Source organism: Hemitrygon akajei, chromosome 7 (genome assembly GCF_048418815.1).
Source record: "Hemitrygon akajei chromosome 7, sHemAka1.3, whole genome shotgun sequence".
In the NCBI taxonomy this organism is placed as follows: domain Eukaryota; kingdom Metazoa; phylum Chordata; class Chondrichthyes; order Myliobatiformes; family Dasyatidae; genus Hemitrygon; species Hemitrygon akajei.
Window position 1 is genome coordinate 157,359,343 of NC_133130.1, and position 20,526 is coordinate 157,379,868.

Consider the following 20,526-nt stretch of genomic DNA (forward strand, 5'->3'; position numbering starts at 1 on the left):
TAAAAGATGCCCACAGAAAATTTACCCTCAAGATCAATCCCCACCAAACTTCCATCTCCAAGAGAATCAGCATTTGTGAACCTATATCAATGAACCCATGTCCCATAGAGTTAGTGCTACTGAAACAGACATTTCAGCAAGAGTCAACACCCATACGACCCAGATAGCAGTAACATAGGAACCAAAGGCCATGCAGGCCAATGCCCCTTGAACCCTCATCCCAGTGGGAGTCAATAGCCCTTGATCTCTTACCCCAATGGGTTAAGCCCTTGATTTCTTACCCCTGTGTCAATGCCTCCTGAACCCTTATCCCAGTGGATCAATGTCCCTTGAACCTTTATGCCAAAAACAGTCAATGCCCTTTGAACCCTTAACCCAATGACAGTCAGTGTCCCAGGAACCCTTCCCCCAGTGAGAATCAGTGCCTGGAGAGAAAGGGAAAATTGTTTTAATACAATGAATGGATGAATGAAATTATAATTGCACAATGGAATAAAAACTCCATTGTTATGAAGAATCTGAAGGACACTGGCAGTAATGTAAAACATGACAAAGGAGGCATAATTTTGGAAATGAATGTTTTCTAAACAGGTGCCTCTCACCAGTTGCTTTGTAATATAGTTTGGGTGATAATCCCCTGGACAGATCCATTAAGGCCATTGCCCCTGCACTGAAACATGTTGACATAGCAAAATCCAAAGACCTGCTCTTACTTCTAACTCACCAAATTAGCAGCAACAGCAACTACAGAAAATTTCTGGCTTCAGATCAGATGAAACCATCATAAATTGATTCTCTTTCTTCTATTTCTTAAACAAAACATATCAGTTCCACCGTAAACTAATTGAAGAAAATAGAGACTGTTATATACACAGCGTCTTTCATGGCCACAGGACGTCCCAAAGTGCTTCCCACCCACTCTTTACCTTTCATTAAGAAACAAAGCAGCCAATTTGAACACAGCAAAATCCCACGGACCACAATGAGGTAGTGAACTAAAATTTGATGTTGAGTGTTCTCTGAGGCTTTAGTATTGGTAGACAGGCACTCCCTGTTTTTCTTTAGAACAGTGAAATGGAATCTTTTATATTCAAATGTGTTGGCAAACTGAGCCTCAGTTTATCATCTCAAGCAAAGGATATGGTTTGGTACTTAAAATGGGAGTACAGCCTGGATTATGAGGACAAGTGTCATCCGTGAGCACTTGAAAGAATCGGGTATTCTTGGGTGGCCCGGTAGTGTAGCGACTAGCGCATCACTTCACAGTGCCAGTCATCACCGATCAGGGTTCAATCCCTGCTGCTGCCTGTAAGGAGTTTGTATGTTCTCCCCATGACCGCACGGATTACCTCTCAGATTTTCGGTTTCCATCCACATTCCAAAGCCATACGATTTAGGGTCAGTGAGCTGTGGGCGTGCTATGTTAGAACCGGAAGCGTGGCAACACTTGCGGGTTGCCCAGCACAGTCCCTGTTAATTTGGTTTAATGTAAACAACGCATTTCAACGTATGTTTTGATGTGTGTGTGCCAAATAAAGTTAATCTTTCATCTCCTTCTCTGTTTTAAAGTGTTTGCTGTGGTGTGGGATTGCTTGCTCTACTGGAGAAAGCTGAATAGTGTCAATAATCAGAAAGGGCAGAAAATCAGCACTGGGAAATTAATAGCCAGTTACTAAAGTGTTCACTTGCGACTCCTCATTTGATCAACAGATAAGAGGTTACTCAAGGTAAGTTAAGACTCCCAAATAACATCCAGAGAAGAAAAGGTTACATTTTTAGCAAACTGACTAAATTTGTCTTGGAGGAATTTACTAATTTGATGGAGGTAGGTAACCCGGTTAACGATGTATACCTGGTAATGGGGGCCGGTTACTAGTGGAGTCCCACAGGGATCGGTGTTGGGGCTGCTGCTCTTCACCGTCTCTACCAATGAACGTTTCGGGGGAATTGTCTGCAAGTTTGTGGTTGAAACAAAGATAAAGGACCTTAGATGAGAAAAACAGGTTACAAGCAATTCCAGATGCAATGGCAAGTGGGCTCATATCTTACAGCCATCAGCTAACACACACCTATGTAACATTACATGCACAGGTAAAACATGCAAGCCAATGTAACATTACACACCTGTGAAAACACACAGGCCAATGTAAAGTTACATGTGGCTATCACTGTAATGTTACATAGATATGTAGCATATGCTGAAAGCTGTAAATAGAGAAAAGGCCCAGGTATCACAGTACATGATTCTCCATCAGTGCCGTGAGGCTACCAAGCAACAAATTGTTTCTTCTAAGACTTTTCAATTTAAGACAATTATACAATTTGCTCTCCATTCACTCTTAGGTTGTGGGAACTGGTGGCAAGGCTGGCATTTATCACCTGCCACACACAAAATGCTTGAGGAACTCAGCAGGCCAGGCAGTATCTATGGGAAAGAGTAAACAGTCGACGTTTCAGACCGAGACCCTTCGTCAGGCCTGCTGAGTTCCTCCAGCATTTTGTGCATTGTCGATTTGGACTCCCAGCATCTGCAGACTTCCTTGAGTTTGTGATTTATCACCTGTCTTTCAGTTACCCTGGAAGAAGTGTTTAGAGGTGGCATTCTTGCAATTTAATATGACTGTACATCCTGCTGCATCTCTTGTGGCAGCAGTTAAGACTGAAGCACAATGGGTGTCATGAATAGTAAAGGAATACATATTTCTTTCTTTAGAAAGTATAAAGAAACAGTTAGACCTTTCTTTCAGATAATTTACTTTTACTAAGACCAACTTCTTACTTCTGCCTTTATTTAAACAAAAGTTAAATTATCCTAGTGAGATCTGAACTCATTATTTAGCTGGTATTAGAATGAGGACACCACTGCGCCTATCTGTGGAAGTTTTTAATTAAGCTAATTCTAGAATCATATCTATTTACACTACATTCACAAGGTGATGGACAGAATTGTCAAGGAAACGTTTCAGAGGCCGTAAGACTGATAGCAAGGTAATGCTATAAATCCAAAGTGTTCTTCCCTCAAGTCTGTGTGAAGACATGAGGGAGAATAGTCCACAGGCATTGCACTGTGTCAGGACAGGCTGAACAGAAGAGATGCTCTACTCCTGCCCAGCTGTAATGTACGCAGCAGTGCCTAATGGGAGAGTGAGAGGACAGCCCGCAGGAGTCGGTGCAGTTGAAGCCCTCTGTAAGTTCTCGTATTAACAGTCTAGCGGCTCCACAGTTCTCAAAAGTAGACGCAAAGCATCTCTGAGCCTCTAATCAACCCATTCAACCTTCACCAGCCCTCCACAGTGACGGTCTAAAGAGGCTCCTCCCAGCACCCAACTCCGAAACACCTTCTGCCACTGTTAATCAATACTTTAACGTATTGCTATGCCTGACCAAGGCAATGCAACGGCAACCAACCACCCATGTCACCCACTACACATCAGCCTTGTATCAACAGCCCTTTACTATCTGGTGCCCCCTGTGGCCATAAAATGAACTGCTCTCCACAGATAATAGAAAATATCTGAATTACTACACCAAAACCCACTAGCTGTGCAACCAAACTCAGTAATTTTATTACTGAAGAATCATGTCCACCATTTAACTTGCACGTTTGTTGAGACAGAAATATCACATGCAAGCTCAGAGTAAGTTTTTTTTTAACCCTTTCCTCATGGCTCTGGTTAGCCTACTATTTTGCTGTCACCGTGTTTGGAAGTATACTGCTGACAACATCAGTCACACAGGACAGGAAAAGCCAGGCACTGAGCCAGGCCCATCATGAGTAATCTGTTCTCAGCAAGGTCAGGAACACAGCAGAGGTTACAGGATGTCTGTGCTCCCTTGACTGATCGCAGTGCAATGTATGTAAAGCGGTGGATGAGAACAAGATGGCCATCGATGTAGAATATGTTGTATACACTAATGGATGAAATATGGAAAATGGTGCTCAGGCAAGCTACAGGAGCTGCATGGAACCAAAACACTATTAAAGAAGGGGGGGGGGGGGGAAATGAACAAAAAAAATGCAACCGTACAAATCATACACTCATAATTCATTATGTAACTACAGTTAACATAAACAAAATCCACCACTGTTCTCCAAATCTTCTCACTTACTGTATGGTTTCCGTTGCTTTTTTTGTAAACAAGATTTAACATATCTCTCCAGCTCTCGCAGAGTTGTGGGCTTCAGAGTTTCAAAGTCTATTTCAATTTCATCGGGGTTAGAGTCCCTGAGAGAGGGCTCCCTCGACTGAATGATGTGCACCACGCGACCAAGCTTTTCACCTGGGAGCTTGTTAATATCGAGGCTCAGCTGGCGCTTCTCGTCATAGGACATGGGCTGAGCTTCCTCCTCCTCTTCTGAGTCATGCACCGGAACCACTTGCTTTGCAGCCTTCTTCAGGGGTCTGAACACAAGGAAGTGATAGAGATATTCTGGGCCAAATAAAGGAGTGCAGATTCAAACTCAACACCTCACACCCTCCGGATCTCGCAATGCATTTACCAAATAGCCAGCTACTTTAAAATGAGTCGCTTGTTACAGTTATGGGTTTTGCGTGCCAAGGAATACCAGGTGGGGGAGAGGAGGGAAATAAATATATTAAAGACCCAGGAAAGTACAACAGCAGTAAGACCACACCAGCATTGGAAACAACTGGCTGCATATCTGGAGATCAGACAAGTTGATGGGTACAGCAAGGAGGTTTCAAGAATTGTGATTGGATGCTGTGGTCAGAAGGTGCCTGGTGGGCTTGGGGAACATGCTGAGATGGGTCTGTAGGTTGAAGGAATTAGGCGAGTCGGCAAAAAAAAAGTTGCCTTATTAAAGATCAGTATTTTTGTTTTGTTAGGTCTTCAGCTGTTCCCATACGAACTTCTGAATCATTACATTCAAAACCAAATTGATCTAGCTGTCACACGGGCCATCTCCAAATAATGAGCTGGTTCTGTTTTTAAAACAGCTAATTTTGTCTGTAAATCGGACACTACACAAAAATCAGTTGTTATGGTAACCACACCGCCACGGTATTGTAACAAATGACTTCAAAAGTGCACATAAGACCAATATGAAAGATCAATTACTAAAAGTGAAGAAAAACAATCAAGTTCTTCTGCTTGTAGGAACAAACATGTATGTACAGTGGACAGTTCAACTTAATAATATTGTGGGATTCTGATCATATGTATAGGTGTCCATAAGTTAGGCATTTATAACTCTGGGATAGCCTGTTATGCACTGTCTGTGAATTCCCATTGTTTCTCTTACTGCTCCCTGCATTTCCCTTTCACCTTTGTCTCCTCTAGCCCACATTTCCACAACCTTTTGCTGCTGCCCCAGTCAACACTCTCCAAAATCTCTCAACTCCTATATTTCCGTTCTTTACTCCCCTCCCCACTCTCCCTCCTTCCAAAGTGTTCTCTTTACCTCTCGCTCTTTCCTTTCCTGCTCCTTATCCGAGCATATCTCCCCAATCTTCTTCCAATATACCCCACTCCTCCTTCCTTCCACTCTGCTTCAATCCCCAACCTCTCCTATTCCTGTAAATCTCCTCTCAACCCTCTCCACGGCCTTGACATCCTTCTCAAAATGTGCCACCTGTAGAAATACAGTACTACAACAGTGCCTAATGATGAACATACATAGCAAATTTTTCTAGTCTTCACATGTGTACTTATCTACAGTTACTGGTGATAGAGTAGGATTTGTGGGTCACACCTGGGCACTGTATTCCCACTGCTTGGCTTCTTGCTGCTGTGCTTCTTGGACTGTGCTGGCTTAGTCCCCTGTGAGGACTTCCCCTTCTTCTCCTCTTCAACTTTCACCTTATGTTTTTCCTTCTTTCTTTTCTCCTTCTTTTCTTTTTCTTTCTCCTTCTCTTTCTTCTTCTTTGGTTTGCTGACAGGAGCCTGGGATAACGCTGCCAGCTGTTCATGAACGGCTTTCAGCTGAGGGGGGAGAACAATTAAATTCATTATTACTTTTAACATACAAATAAATATGGAAACTCTTAGACCAGTGGAGGACTCCAGCTCAGAGCTCTTAATCTACTAGTGTCAAAACTGAAACCCATTGCACCAGATACTAATTGTAGCTCATTACATTGCATTTTCCTCATCAGGTAGAGGTTTAACCCTCATCTCCAACTCCAGAGGTCAGTGTGCACAATGCAAGCAATGCTCTCAGTGTAGCATTCTTTCAAAGGGCTGCACCACCGGAGGAACAGCAATGAGGAGTGCCGCACTTTTAAACAGGTCATTGCTCAGAAGTCCCTACCTGACCTATCAGTTGAAGAGTTCATCAGGGTACACCTGTATCCCAATCGCAATTACTAAAACAAGTTAACTGTTCAACGTCTTGTTTGTACTACTTTCCCAGATGACTGACATTAAAATAATAGATAATTTACTGTTGGGTTCTTAGGAAGGCTTGAGATAAGGAAACAAGATAAATAAAATACCGTGGTTCCACTTGTTCCTTAATGGCTCAGTATCTACCGAGCAACAAGAGCAGCAAGAACCCGTGTTCCATCTCAGCAGAGTCAAACCGTGTGGCACTCATTTAGGCTTGGTGCCCAGTTACTAGGGCCAGGAATATCGGCTAAGAACCAGGGGTCACAGCCTCAAGATATGGGGGAATAGATTCAGGATGAAGATGAGGAGAAACTGTTCCCCCCCCCCCCCCCCCCCCCCCCAGAGAGTACAGTATCATGGAATCTTCTGCCCAGGGAAGCAGGAGAGGCTATCGCATTTAATGTATTTAAGCCACAGTTAAACTTTTGCACTGTAGAGGAATTAAAGGCAGGTATGAGGAGCTGAGTCAAAGGCAAGAGGAGCCACAATCTTATTGTGCAGAGCAGGCTCAATGGACCAGATTATGTACTTACGTAACACTACTCCTGATTTTTCTATGATCAATATGCCTTAAATGGGTGGGCAAAACTTATGAAACATGCACCTCTGTCAGTGTCAGCATCTGTGAAACCAATGCCACACCCTGGGACCAAAGGCATTTCCTAATACAACAGTGTCCCACCTGGTTTTCGTAAGTACATTAAAACCTAAACGACAAATCTGCCAACCAGAGAACTAAGTTTCTCTGCCTAAATCTACAGTCTGACTATGATGCAGAGTGAGAAGCAGAGTAAACCCAAGATCCCCAAGTAGTGGGCTTGGATCTAGGTCCTAGAAATACTCTCGGGGTATTAAGCAGTGCTGTTGCTATGTAGGCAGGTGTAAGAGAGAGCATGCACAATGTTGAGGTTGCCTTACTTGCTCCTGCAGTTCCGCCAATCGATTTGCCCGCTCCTCCTCAGAATCAGAGCTGTTGGAATTGGATGAGGATTCTCGGCTGCTGTCACTCGACGTCATTTTGGGTTTGGCGGCGACTGGTGGTGGGAGGGGAGGGGGAGGGGAGACATCAACAGGCTCGTCTGGCATTTTCGCAAACCGCATTTCAAACACATCCTAAAAGGAAATAAAGCAATTCACAGTCAAACTGTAATACAAAATGCCTCACTATATCAATCATTGTTATTAGGGCTGCCAGTGTGCCGTGGGTGGAAGACACGGGGTATTGGGTATGTGAGACAGAGGAACTATAGAGATGCTGTTGGTCAGGGAGCAGATGCATGACTGGGAGGGAATCTGTGATCAAGGTCATTAGCACGATACAGTTGTGGCACCGAATGGTTGCAGGACTGATGGCCTGGATCACAGTGCAGTGAAGGGAGTTGACCATGGGAATGGCATTGCCGTACCTGCAATTTCCTGGCCATTGCCACCACTTCATGGTCTGGAGGGTTGTACTTGTAACAGTTGGAAAACATTAAACGGATATCAGCAGCAAATCCTTGGGCATCTGTGTAATCCCTGCTGTCCATCTTTTTCTGCAAAAAAGTACAATAAAATAGCAACACCCATCAGCATTCCAAAATGGATACTCCATTGCAACAGAGCATCAGACACAGAGACTGAAATGAACAACATCTGACAGAAATAAAAAGGTGCATCAGCTTCCCTTCAAATGTATAATTATTCACTCTGGTTTTAATAGCAATTGACACCCAGTCAGAAAACAAATCAGAAAGGAATCTGATCTCTGAAGTTGGAAAAGAACTCCATAAAATAATGAAAATACATACCAATGCTCATCAGCTGATAATCCAAGGTTTAAAATATAAAAATTGTCTGTTAATCTAATTGAGGCTCTGCCATTTAATCAGAGCACGACTGCCCTTTATCTCAATCACTTTGATCTACCAGAATTGTATATTCTCATTTACTTTCACACTCAGTCTTTAAACCCAATGATAAACCATCCCTCTAGCTACCAACTCCAGCCACCGCCCTGGATTATTTGTGGCTAAACCAGATTTCATTGTCCTGATTCAGCCTGGGATGAGTTTTCAACCTCACAATTGTTCCAGCACTAAGGTCGACTGGTGTAACAGCACTCTCTTTTGCCTCAGTTTACCCATTGCTGAAGCCCTTATCTGCTCCATATATGTTAATACTCCTAGACTGCTCTCCCCTTTGAAACATAGATACTTCAGCTTTTATTTAAAACCTATTGAAAAATCTGTATCCTCATTCCCATTTTCCCATACACATTAATCTACATTGAGTAATATTACTTTCATTTTTATAGTTTATTTCAAATTCTACCATGACCTCACTCCAGCTGGTCCCGCCAGCTCTACCATCTCCTAACTAGCTCCTCCTCCAATTCAGATACCTTCTATGCCTACAGTTGTTGAAGTCTTACTCTTGGGACTTTCCTCCCTCCCTCTTTCAGCCTCTTTCTTCCTTGAGACACTATTTAAAATCTGTCAATGTTCAGCCTCTCTATGTAACCAGATATCAAATGTTTGATTCTGTTCCTACGAAGCAGCCTGGGGTTTTCTATCATATTAAATGGGTTATACCTTCTGGAAAGCAACAGTCTCAACTGGTCTTGTTTTAAGGGAGTAGAATTTAGGGAGTTTTAGGGATGAGTGAAGAACCCTGGCTCTGGTTTTGTAACAGCATCACCAAATGGCTTTGATCTAAATATAACACCACCCCCTTGCCTTGCTCATTCAGCTTGCAACAGTGTCACTTTTCACAACAGTGAAATACATGGCCTTCCAAGACGACCTGTTGCAAATGCCCCAGTTTAAGGCCTATCTGGAGAGGTGGTGTAAATAAGGAATGCCCAGGTTTAGGCTGTTAGCATCCTGGGCATTGATTAACATTCCACACCACATTTACACACGTTGAGTTACTGGGCCACTGCAAAAGTTGTACAGGAAGCACTCTTCGTAATTTTCATATTTTAACGTTTGCACAGCAGACAGAAATCAATTTTGTTATTTACAAAGTGTTATCATTCAAACAAATAACTTCTGGCAATGCCTAGTCAGTGGGAAATTGCAGTGTTGTGCGGAAGCGCAAGTCAGTAAAGGAATCTCAGTACAAAGCCAGCACGTGGAACAGCATTTGCAATTGTACGTTCCTGTGGCTCTTCGCTGCACAACCTAAGCCTGAAGGTGGTGACTTTGTCTTGTCGCAGAGACTGGAACAAGTAATAAAAAGGAGTGCCAAGGTGCATTAGAAACAGTACATTAGAGTCCAAATTGATCGAGCTAATACCCTCAGAGCACGACATCACCGAGGAAGCATCTACTGACCAATGCAGTGCAAAGGGCTGTATAATGGAGGGGGGGGGGAGGGGGACGATGCACTGGACAAGGTAACATGGAAGGTGTTCTACATTCTCCAAAATAATGCCTCTTGCCTGATATACCTTCTCAGATGCACTGTCCTAATATGGAATGTTGCAAATCCTCAGGATATTCAAAAGCATTTCATAGCTACAGTGGTACTGATTTTGAAGTGTATTTATAAAATGTTATTGTAGGAATCATGGCATTTAATTGTGCACTGTGAACTCCCACAAACAGCAGTGAGATAATGAGAGATATATTTCAAAATCAATGGTTAGGAGGCATATAGATCAGTGGAACATACAAACCAAGTCTCCTGATTTTGTTCTAAAGCTATTGTGGGATCTGTTACATCATCCCAGAGATTTGATGGCACATTCTTATCTGAAAGATAGCTCAGTGCAGCATATGCCAGTAATTGTCTTTTATTGGGCAACCTCATTTGGTCAAAGATCATTTGCTTTCACCACAACAAAGAACAGATGTTGCTGATGTGCAACATCAGGCGGCTGTTGCACACCAGCTGCTATCTTGGCCTTGACAGAGCAAGATCTTGGCCCAATGGCAAGGAGATAGATTCTACTGAATATACATGCACATAAATGTTTGATCTTGCAGTGGACCCACTCTGGTAAATCATGGAAATAAGCATGGACCAGCATGCAAAATATTCAAATGAACATAGAACTAGAAAAGCAACAGTAATTAGCTAAGGAACTAACAGCAAGGCTAGGCCATTCAGCCCCTCAAGCAGGTTTCACCATTCAAAAGAATAAAATGTGCTTCTGCCAACTGGGCATTAGAAGTGGTTTGTATTATCCACCTTGATCCTGTCTGCAACACAAAAGAATGATTCACTCAAATAGACCATGATCATAGAGTGTCAGAGTAGCAGTTCACTCTTAAGAGACTTGGATCAAAAGTACATGTTGATACAACCAATGCATTACAGTTACTTGAACATCAGGGTAATCGAACTTCTAAGTTTCCTGATCTCTCCAGTACCTCTAATTTGTTACATTGCTTGCCTGATGTCTTTAATGGATGAATGGAAACTTTCTCCAATTAAATATTCAAATCAAGGCCATAGTCTTTGGCTTCTACCACAAGTTCCATTCCTTGGGTTCCTGAAACCATCACTTTACCAGCTTTTGTCTTAAGATTACCTTAGACACTGCCTCGTCATTCCTCCAGTCACTGTGTCTTCATTGCTTCATTATCTCGTCTCTGGTGCTCCCTTCCAATCTGTCAGACCTGTACTTCAGCTCTCTACAGAGATGGAGTGGCCAGTACCATAACTCATTGTTATACATGAATTATCTGTATGCGCCATTGGTGTTCCCATTGACAAACAGGCATTCACCAACACAGTACACCTAGGACTGGTGGACAAGAGTCAGGCAATGCTAAGTGCTGGCCCAACAGAGCCACCCTGCGCAGAGAGTAGAGGTGGCTAACAGCCTGCATGATGTCCACATGAGTTTATTCCACTGATGTTTGTGCAACTTGCATCAAGTTTGCTGCAGAGTTTCCTACACTGCAAAGGCAGTCAAACTTCAAAAAGTTTAACAATCAACTGTAAAGTGTTTGGAACATTGCAAGACTCTAAAAGGTACTATGTAGTTGCAAGCTTTCATTTGTCGCACAAGGGTACAGGGACGAATTGGCGCTTGTTGAATCTATGCACATCAATGTGGTGGTGGTGGGTGGGGGGGGGGGGGTGCAGTTAATAAAAAACCTCCAGTGTTGAATTTCTTTTTCATTCCGTATTCCATATTGACCGTCTGCACAACAGACCTTAGCTTAAAATCTGTCTTTACCATAGCTAATTTAACTCAATCTAACTGCAAAAGCTTGGAATTACTTTACAACCTAACCCAGCCACCATAGCATACACCCACTCCAAAAGGCAACAAAGGTCTTAGGCCAACCCTCAAACCCAAATTCCATTTGTAAAAAGCCAGCAGAACCTGATGTGGCCCAATTCAGTCTTAGACCATGGACCTACAATTTTCTTCAAAGCTGAGCCAAGTTGAATCTCAATAGACAGAGAACTCAATTCTACACCCAGCCACAATTCCTCCTCACCACTGAACACAAAATTCTGGAGGTGTGAATCACAAGGACCAAGATTCCAAACATCTAAACCTAAACTGTTCGAATGGCAGGCATAGAAACATATGAAAAACAAGCCATAACACTCCTCAAGCTTGCTCAATGATTCAAATAACTTAATGGCTGATTCTGTGCCTCAAATCAATCACTATAAGACCATGAGACATAGGCAATCAAGCCTGCTCCAGAATTTCATCATGGCTGATTTATTTTTCCTTTCAAATCCATTCTCCTGCTTTCTCCCCATAACTTTTGAGGCCTTTACCTATCAACCTCCTGTATAGATATAACCAATGACTTGGGCTCCATAGCTACCTGTGGCAAAGAATTCCACAATTTCGCCACTCTCTGGCTAAAGAAATTCTTCTTCATCTCTGTTCTAAAGGGACATCCTTCTATTCTGAGGCTGTGTCCTCTGGTCCTAGACTTCCCCACTGTTGGAAGCACCCTTTCCACATCCACTCTATCCAGGCCTTTCAATATTTAGTAGGCTTCAATGAGATCCCACCCTCGTTCTTCCAGTGAGTACAGACCTAGAGCCATCAAGTGTTCCTCATTAGTACCCCCGATCCCAAATTCACTGATTATACCAGTGCCCATTGACATCACCTTTAAATATATTCAATGACTGAAGAACCTCAGTTCTCTGAGGTAAAGAATGCCAAAAATTTATAACACTGCCTAAATTCAGATTTTCCTTATCCCATTGCTAAACTGAATCCCTTGTGCTGGCACTACGCCCTCTAGTCCTAGGCTCCCGAGTTGGAAGAAAAATCCTCTTGGAAGCTGGCCTGTTAATGTCTCTACGGACTTTTGCCTCAATAAGATTGCTCCTATTCTTCTAAATTCTGGCAAGTATAAGCCATTCTAACTTAGGTGTTCACCACACAGAGTAGGAGACAAAGAGATGCCAACATACTTTCACACTGCTGAGGTCCATTGGATGTTTAATGATTTCATGATAATCGTGCAGTTCCAGGGCCTCAGCATCTACAGGCTTGTAGAAGGGCCAGGCATAAGCTGCATGTTTCTTCGACAGCATCTCTTTCAGGATGTTGTCACAGTGCTTCAGGTGCTCTGTCAGCCTCCCCTTCTTGCCAGGGGCTTGCTGAAGCTCCACCTCTTCTAGGTCTTTCTTTGGCGGTTTAATCGGGCGCCCACTCTCCCGCCGGGACATCAATTTGGCAGGTTTGGATTCTGTTGAGGGAGGAGGAGACTCAGAGCTGCTTGCAGTGATGGCGCAAGTACTGGGAGTCGTAGTGTCCGCTTTCCGTTTCACACCTTTTTTCTGAAACAAGAAGAGGCTTTTGTTGTCATAAACACGCTCATTAGCAACCCAATTGCCATCCATACCCTCAACCAATCCAGTGACCACTAGGCATCAACTCCCAATAGTTCTGGATGCAGCAATAAGAAAGTGGCCTTGTGTCTTGAAGAATTATGATATACTGGTTACACTTTGTGTTATGGGAAGTAATGTTCCTAGAACAGTTTCTATATCATAATTCTTCAAAACATGAGGCTACCTTATCCGAACATACACCAAGAAATACGAATTTTAATAAATACAGTTTGTGTTTGATTAGTTACTCTCCCCCCCCCCCCCACACACATTTTTTTCAATCAACTCAAAATTTTTGATTTGTGAATTCTACAAAAACGAATTTCTGTAACCCAAACAGTGGGGTTGTGGGAGTTGCCAACCTGTAGTTGCCAAATTGACAAATGTGGTAGTGTATCCTTGTAGCAACTATTAAAAACTCCAGAGACAAACACAACATAGCAGAGAACAGCATTGCACATAAACAAATCCAACATTCCTAGGGCAGGGAAAAGCACAGAATAAATTTTGACTAAAGTTTCCTTAACACTGTTCTACTATTAGAGTATTTCCAGGAAAGGTACAGAACAAGTGAGTTAGACTATAGGCCACTCTATACCAGGGATTCCCAACCTGGGATCCACGGACCCTTAAGTTAATGGTAAGGGTCCATGGCATAAAAAAGGTGGGAACCCCTGCTCTACATCAACCCAGTGAATAAAAAGTTCTGTTAAGCACAACAATCACTGACACCCTACCACAGTCCAGCAACCCCTCAGCTCTACACTTCAGAGTAAGCTGGAGACGGTGGATTTGACCAAGAGGCTGAGTACTTCATGCAGGGTCAGAGCCATCACTGAATCCCACAGACTGGGTGCTACTACGAAGATCTTCCGTTCCATTTGGTCCAGCGCTATGTAATTTACAGAAGCAATCAGCATTGCATGTAAACAAATTCTATGCTTCGCCCAAGTCTCCCAGACGCAGGATTTGATCAAGCCCATCACAGCACAGTGACAGAGAATAGTAAATAAGGCAAGGCCTTTACCTTGGTAACAGGTTGCGCTGGTGGCGGGATCACCGACATCATTGGACTTGAAGACTGAGCAGGAGCTGCGGTGACCTGGGTGGGCAGGGTGGTTGGCACAGGAGTGGAGATGATGATGGGAGTTGGAGAGACCTCGGGCGGAGCTTCTGGGAAAGCTGTTGGCTCACTAGCTGAAGACACTGCTGCCACCTGCTGTATTCCTGTCAAGTATGACCATAAGAGACAAGACGATAAGACATAGGAGAGAACAAGCACCAGCACAATGGGTTAGGGAGTTGTGTAACTCCCAAATCAAAACCGTGGACATTCAAATACTCAGACACCTGGAGGCTTCTAAGATTTTATCAGAGAACATTTGCCTCCACAGTATTACTTACATACTCTGTTGTAGCCAACTCCTCACACATTCCGAAGCATCTTTCCACACGCTATGTTGTGGTTTATCCAGAGTGCAGAATCTCACTGAGGGTTGTCTGACATGTACAATGACCTCCCCAGCTGTGAGAAGCACGAGAACTGATATCTAGCCATGTCCACCAAGCGGAAATTGGCTTCCCTAAGCCAAATATGGCAACAAGAACTGGCCAAGCACGGAGCAACTGGGCAACCAGCCCTTATCAGCAGGTAGCAAATGACCACACCAGCACTGGAAATGTCCTCCCAGGCATTTCCGGCAATAGGAACTGACCCCACTCCCAGCCAGACCTGGCATCAGAAATTGAGACCAAAAAAATTGAGACCAGCACACAGCCATGACTGGAAAATGGATCTAGTAACCCCACTGCCACCCTTGGAGCTGTGAACAGACTGACAACCAGCCAAAGCTCCCCTATGAACTGGACATCCCCACACTTGAGCAGCAAAACAGGGCTCCTCAAAACTTTAACTATAATATACACAGCAAACTAGATTGAAGTTACATATCTAAGGTTAAACCCCTATTAGACACCCTGTGATCTAATGAAACCACGAATGGAAAGATGACACATTCTGGTATAACGTGTAGGGTCCAAAGCCAATTGACCACTTTCCATTAACTTGATTTCCAAATATTTATTTCATATCTAGAAACTACAGCATACCTGGTTGTTTTCGACCTTTGCCCTTTGGTACCGAGGGCATCAGTTCCACCTCCTCCTGAGGCATCTGCGCAACCTTCTGCAGGAAGATCTTCTCCAGAGTCTGCGCCATCAGCACAATGTCATCACCAGGCTGCAAGAAGGGAACAAGGTCAGCAGTGTTGGATCCAAGTGATTTTGCAATCCAGAGGTTTGAAAGTCAAGAATGAGGCTTAAAACTTGGTGGCAATGGCCATTTATCAAGTGTTCGAAGAACAAAGAAAGAACGAACAAAAGAGAGAACAGAGAAGTTGTGATCATCTTATACAACTAGCTCAAATAAAAACAACACTCCAGTGATAACAATTAACTTATAGAATAGCCAGATTCAAATGGTGTGACACCCAGCTCCGCAAAAACTACAAAGCTTCTATAAAAAATATAGAAGCAGCTACACTGAAATTAGTGGAAAATTCACTGAACATTAGTGTAAACCGAGAGATGATGAGATTAGCAAGCATAGGACAGTTAAACTATTAGGAAAGTACAAGAAAAGTAACAATTTCACACCCCAATCCAACAGCAGCAAGTGAAAGCAGAGAGAGGGTGCTTGTACATGAAATCATCCTTTCTTACAACACTGAAAATAGTTTTGGCCATGGAACCCTAAACAAAAGTTTCTGTTAAATGGTGAATGATTGGGTAGTTTTGATCTTCATAGGGACCTAGCTCCACTTGTATGCAAGCTACTCAAGGTCAACCTGTAGGTGTAACAAATAATTAGGAGATAAATAATATTATAAGCCTTAATTAGGAGAGCATTTGCTCATCGGACTGTATCGTGCTTTAACGAGACGAACCTCCAATACTGTCTAGAGTTTTGGTCACTTTACTTGCCATAGAGGGAGTTACATACACTGGATTGATTTTAGGCTTACCATTTGGAGAGAGTGAGCAGAGTGGAACTGCATTCTCTGGAGATCAGAAAAATAAACTATCTCATCAGAAAGGACCTACTGCTTTCCCAGCATATATGATGAATGAACTCTTCTTGGGCTTCCAGCTGGGTACAGGTATCAATTATAACTGACATTTCGATGACAAATTCTGCCATCTTCATCAGGGATGAAGATGGGCGCGTCTAGTGTGGTGGTATTTACACCCCCATAGTCCATCCCTCGATTGGTTAGTCCTCATCCAATCAGGCTTCTGCTCTCCCACCTTGTTTGCAATCAAATTCCAGTTCTTACTGCAAAGGCCTTCGGCTTTGTTAAAATTATTTTCCTCTAGTTTTACCTCAATGGCTTCCTTTAATCAGCTGGTCCCAAAAGCCATTGAGGCTGCACAGTAGTTTAGTGCTGTCGAAGTCAAACCTATGGCCATTGCGAATGCAGTGCTCTGCTATGCAGAAACCTGATTGTATGAGGACTAACCAAGCAGGAGGGACAGACCACAGGGGTATCAATACCAGACATCAATACCTGTACCAGGCTTGAAGCCCGAGAAGAGTTTATTCGTAATCTCATAAAATTTATATAATCCTTAAAGGGCTTTCCAGGTCAGATGCAGGGAGGATGTTGCTCTTTTCTGTCATCTTGGGGCCGGCACATGCAATTTGAAAACACCAAGGAGAAATTTCTTAAGTCAAAGGTTAATAAAGCATTGGAATTCTCTACCCAGTCAGCTGGGTAACTCAACCATTTATCCATTCAAAACAGAGGTGGAGAGATATCTGGGACATGGGGATAGTATAATAAAATGATGAACAATCAGCTATCCCTGATGGATTATAGATTAAGCCCCAATGTCTAGATGGCCTATTTCTGTTGCCATCCACTTAAGAGTGGGGTGAATGGGGTTTCTGTAATAGGTTTTTAATCTCTTAAACCTTACTCCAAAGGGAACAGATTTTAAAATAAAGCTGTGAAGATAACCAATGGGAAATATAGGTAAGTCGATAAAGACTGCACTTTGGATGCATTACCTTGTTGTATATGTAACAGTTGGTGAACATGGTGTTGAAATCCTGCATGCATTCACTTGCACTCCAGTAATAGTTGTTCTCTAACCTTTTCTTTATTGTGCCCATGTCCATGGGCTGCTTGATGATTTTATGATAATCCTGGAAAAGGGTTTTCAGGAAATGATTAGCATCCTGCAAGCAAACTGAGAACACTTGTTGTAGGTGAATGCATTAACCTCTGACCAACCAACCCCATATCTAACTGCACAGGCACAGTAACCTCATACCAGATGCCAGAGACAACCTAACTGTCTTTATTCAACTAAACTGTCACCATGCACAGCTATTTAAACATATTTAGTACAAATTCATGAAACATAAATTAGTTCATTTAGCTCATTCTCCCTTTGTCCATTAAAAAAAATATGCCTGGCTCTTGGTCTGTTTAAAATCCATTGTATACAGAAGTATTCTGAATTTTATGGATACCACAATGAACAATGGGGCTAGCATTTCCTCAAATTACCCTATAATTTATGATTGTGGTGCCTTTGTCCAGTGAATCCAAGGTACAATTATTCCACCTATCTCCCAAATCTCACTTTTCTCCAGTTACCTGGCAGCTTGATGTTTAGATACAGTCTCCTGCCATGTTCCACAATCTCACAGTGCAATGTGTGAAGAGGCTTAAGCAAATCGATCAGAATTCTAAGATCACGCTGGACACGGAATATAAGGCTATCTACTCCTTGATCCACCACCACCATGCTTTGTCATTATCCAGTTAGATCACCCATATTATCAAACCAACTTCTAACTACCTGAAACTCCCAAGGTACGATGCCCCTGACCAAAATTGAGGCATGCGTCAACCTATGAATCACGATCAGAACTTTTTTCCTGAGGCCAGTGACTGCTATCTCTCTAGATGGTAGACAGTGTAGCTTTGATTGTAATCTGGTTTCCATCTCAGGCAGAGGACACCAAACAATGGCACTCAGCAGACATCTCCATTCTTCATAACCACAGCACTGAGGCCAACAGTCACAAGCTTTCGCACCCCAGTGCAAACCTGGAGGGGTCGCAATGAGGAAGATCCCATTTACCTCAAAACCGAAAAATGGTCATCCTGCCAGCAACAAATGAAACTAAACAAAACAGCAACTTTAATCAAAGCACTTCACAATGGTAACTTGACTTACTGGCAAGTTAAGCTTCTGTGCATCGACTGGTACATGAAAAGGCCAGGCAAACTGGTGCTTCCACAGCGTCTTCACCACCACTTTCAGCATGTACTGGAGTTGGTTAGTCACACGTCCAGGCTTGTTGGGGTTCATAACCACTGGAGACAAAGCAACAGTTGTCCCAACAGAGGCCAGTGGCTGAGGAGCTGGAACCGCTGCTGACATCTGTAGGCACTGCAATACGTTACACATCAATGGCAATCTCTGGACTCTGTTGTTAGCTCAATGGTCCCCAAAGGCGATTCAAATCCCATCTCCAACTTCTGTCCCACGGTGCAACCTATAAAAAGAAAGGTCTATGTTAGAATGACAGTCCTGATGAAGGCTCTTGGCTGGAAATGTCGACTGCTTATTCCTTTCCACAGATGCTACCTGACCTGTTAATTTCCTTCAGCATTTTGTATGTGTTTCTCTGGATTTCCAGCATCAACAGAATCTCTTGCGTTTAAATTAGGATGAGAGGATGTCCAAAGGTGATGAAATATGAAACATGTAATATTACATCAAGGAACAACGTGACACATTCCTCTCTGAGTAATTAAACAAGTGATTTTGTCCCAACAGCCTGCACTGGGCATGACATTGAAAGTATAGTTAAAGGAAGTTGTTGGGAAGAGTTCTTTCTCAAGGAACAGGATTGACAAATAACATTGCAATCCAGTTTTTTTTTGCTTCCAGCAAGTGTTCTCTAGTCAGATGAAATGTTTGGGAAGGAATGGCAGTGATCAACTTTCAAACAGGGCTTGTGCTGCAATGATTCTCAGTCAACTCCAGAGATTAGCAAATCCCCAGCTCACTGGTTAAGCACATACCCAGTCTGTGCTGGCCTCAGGTGCTTGGAATCCAAACCTCACATCAGAATATACAAACAGAGATAAGGCCAAAGCAGCAAGGAAGGTGGTAACACCGGTCTGACGTGTCACACTTAATGTTGCTTTAAAAATAACTCAACCAACAAAACACGGCAATCAATTCAATGGGAATAATCAGGTGGTTAAGTGACGAGATTTGTGCATAGGCCTAACTCACGCTGATTCACTGATGGGGGTCACGCATTGAAAACACATGAAATACGAAGTAGCTAAATTAATCCAAAGTACAGTTGCAAGAAAATTTTGTGAATCCTTTGCAATGACCTGCTTTTCGGCATTAATTACTCATAAATTGTGGTTTGTGATTAGTTTAGACAATCACAATCTGCCTAAACTAATAATAATTGTACTTCTTCTAATCAATACTAATTACACCATTTAAACAATCACAGTCTAGGTTCAAAAAAAGTATGTAAGCCCCTGGGGTAATGCCTTCTACAAAAGCTATTTGGAGTCAGGTATTCCAATCAATGAGATGAGATTGGAGGTGTGGCTTGTAGAGGTGACCTGCCCTATAAAAAACACACACAATGTCAGGCTACTGAAAGACCTACTCGCTCAAGAAGGATCTGTTTATGTGCACCATGCCTCGATCAAAACAACTTCCAGTAGACCCTAGAAGAAGAATTGTAGAGATGCATCAAGCTGGAAAAGGCTACAAAAGCTTTCTAAAGATCTGAGTGTTCATCAGTCCACAGTAAGTGAAATTGTCTACAAATGGAGGAAATTCAGTACTGTTGCTACTCTCCCTAGGAGTGGGCGTCCTGAAAAAAAATCACACCAAGCGTACAACGTGCAATGCTGAAGGAGGTGAAAAAGAAGCCAAGGGTAACAGCAAATGACCTGCAAAAATCTCTAGAACTTGCTAAAGTCTTTGTCCGTGTGTCCACTGTAAGAAAAACACTTCACAAGAATGGTGTTCGTGGAAGGACACCACGGAGGAAACCACTACCCTCTAAAATAAAGAACAAAAAATAAACTGCTGCAAGTCTTAAGTTTGCAAAAGACCACCTGGATGTTCCACAATGCTTCTGGAACGATGTTTTGTGGACAGATGAAACAGAAGTTTAACTTTCTGGCAGAAATGTACACTGCTATGTTTAGAGGGAAAAAAAGGCACTGCACACCAACACCAAAAACTTCATCCCAACAGTGAAACCTGAATGGAAGGAGCATCATGGTTTGGGCTGCTTAGGTGCCTCAG

At 42.8% G+C, this 20,526-nt stretch overlaps 1 protein-coding gene across 2 annotated transcripts in view; it reads right to left on the reverse strand.

Annotated features, from left to right (window-relative positions):
- Nucleotides 1-20,526, reverse strand: part of brd3b (bromodomain containing 3b) — a 35,519-nt gene that overhangs the window by 3,738 nt on the left and 11,255 nt on the right. Inside the window, exons 2-11 of one of the 2 annotated variants that reach the window (XM_073052265.1) lie at nt 18,409-18,730; nt 17,228-17,365; nt 15,268-15,397; nt 14,186-14,385; nt 12,736-13,104; nt 7,755-7,883; nt 7,267-7,461; nt 5,714-5,943; nt 4,111-4,403; nt 1,853-1,951 (exon numbers count right to left, since the gene is read on the reverse strand). In XM_073052265.1, the coding sequence (XP_072908366.1) occupies nt 1,853-1,951; nt 4,111-4,403; nt 5,714-5,943; nt 7,267-7,461; nt 7,755-7,883; nt 12,736-13,104; nt 14,186-14,385; nt 15,268-15,397; nt 17,228-17,365; nt 18,409-18,642 (2,017 nt within the window). In that variant the 5' untranslated portion in view covers nt 18,643-18,730. The remainder of the gene's footprint in view (nt 1-1,852; nt 1,952-4,110; nt 4,404-5,713; nt 5,944-7,266; nt 7,462-7,754; nt 7,884-12,735; nt 13,105-14,185; nt 14,386-15,267; nt 15,398-17,227; nt 17,366-18,408; nt 18,731-20,526) is intronic. The other variant, XM_073052266.1, reaches the window with a different exon arrangement.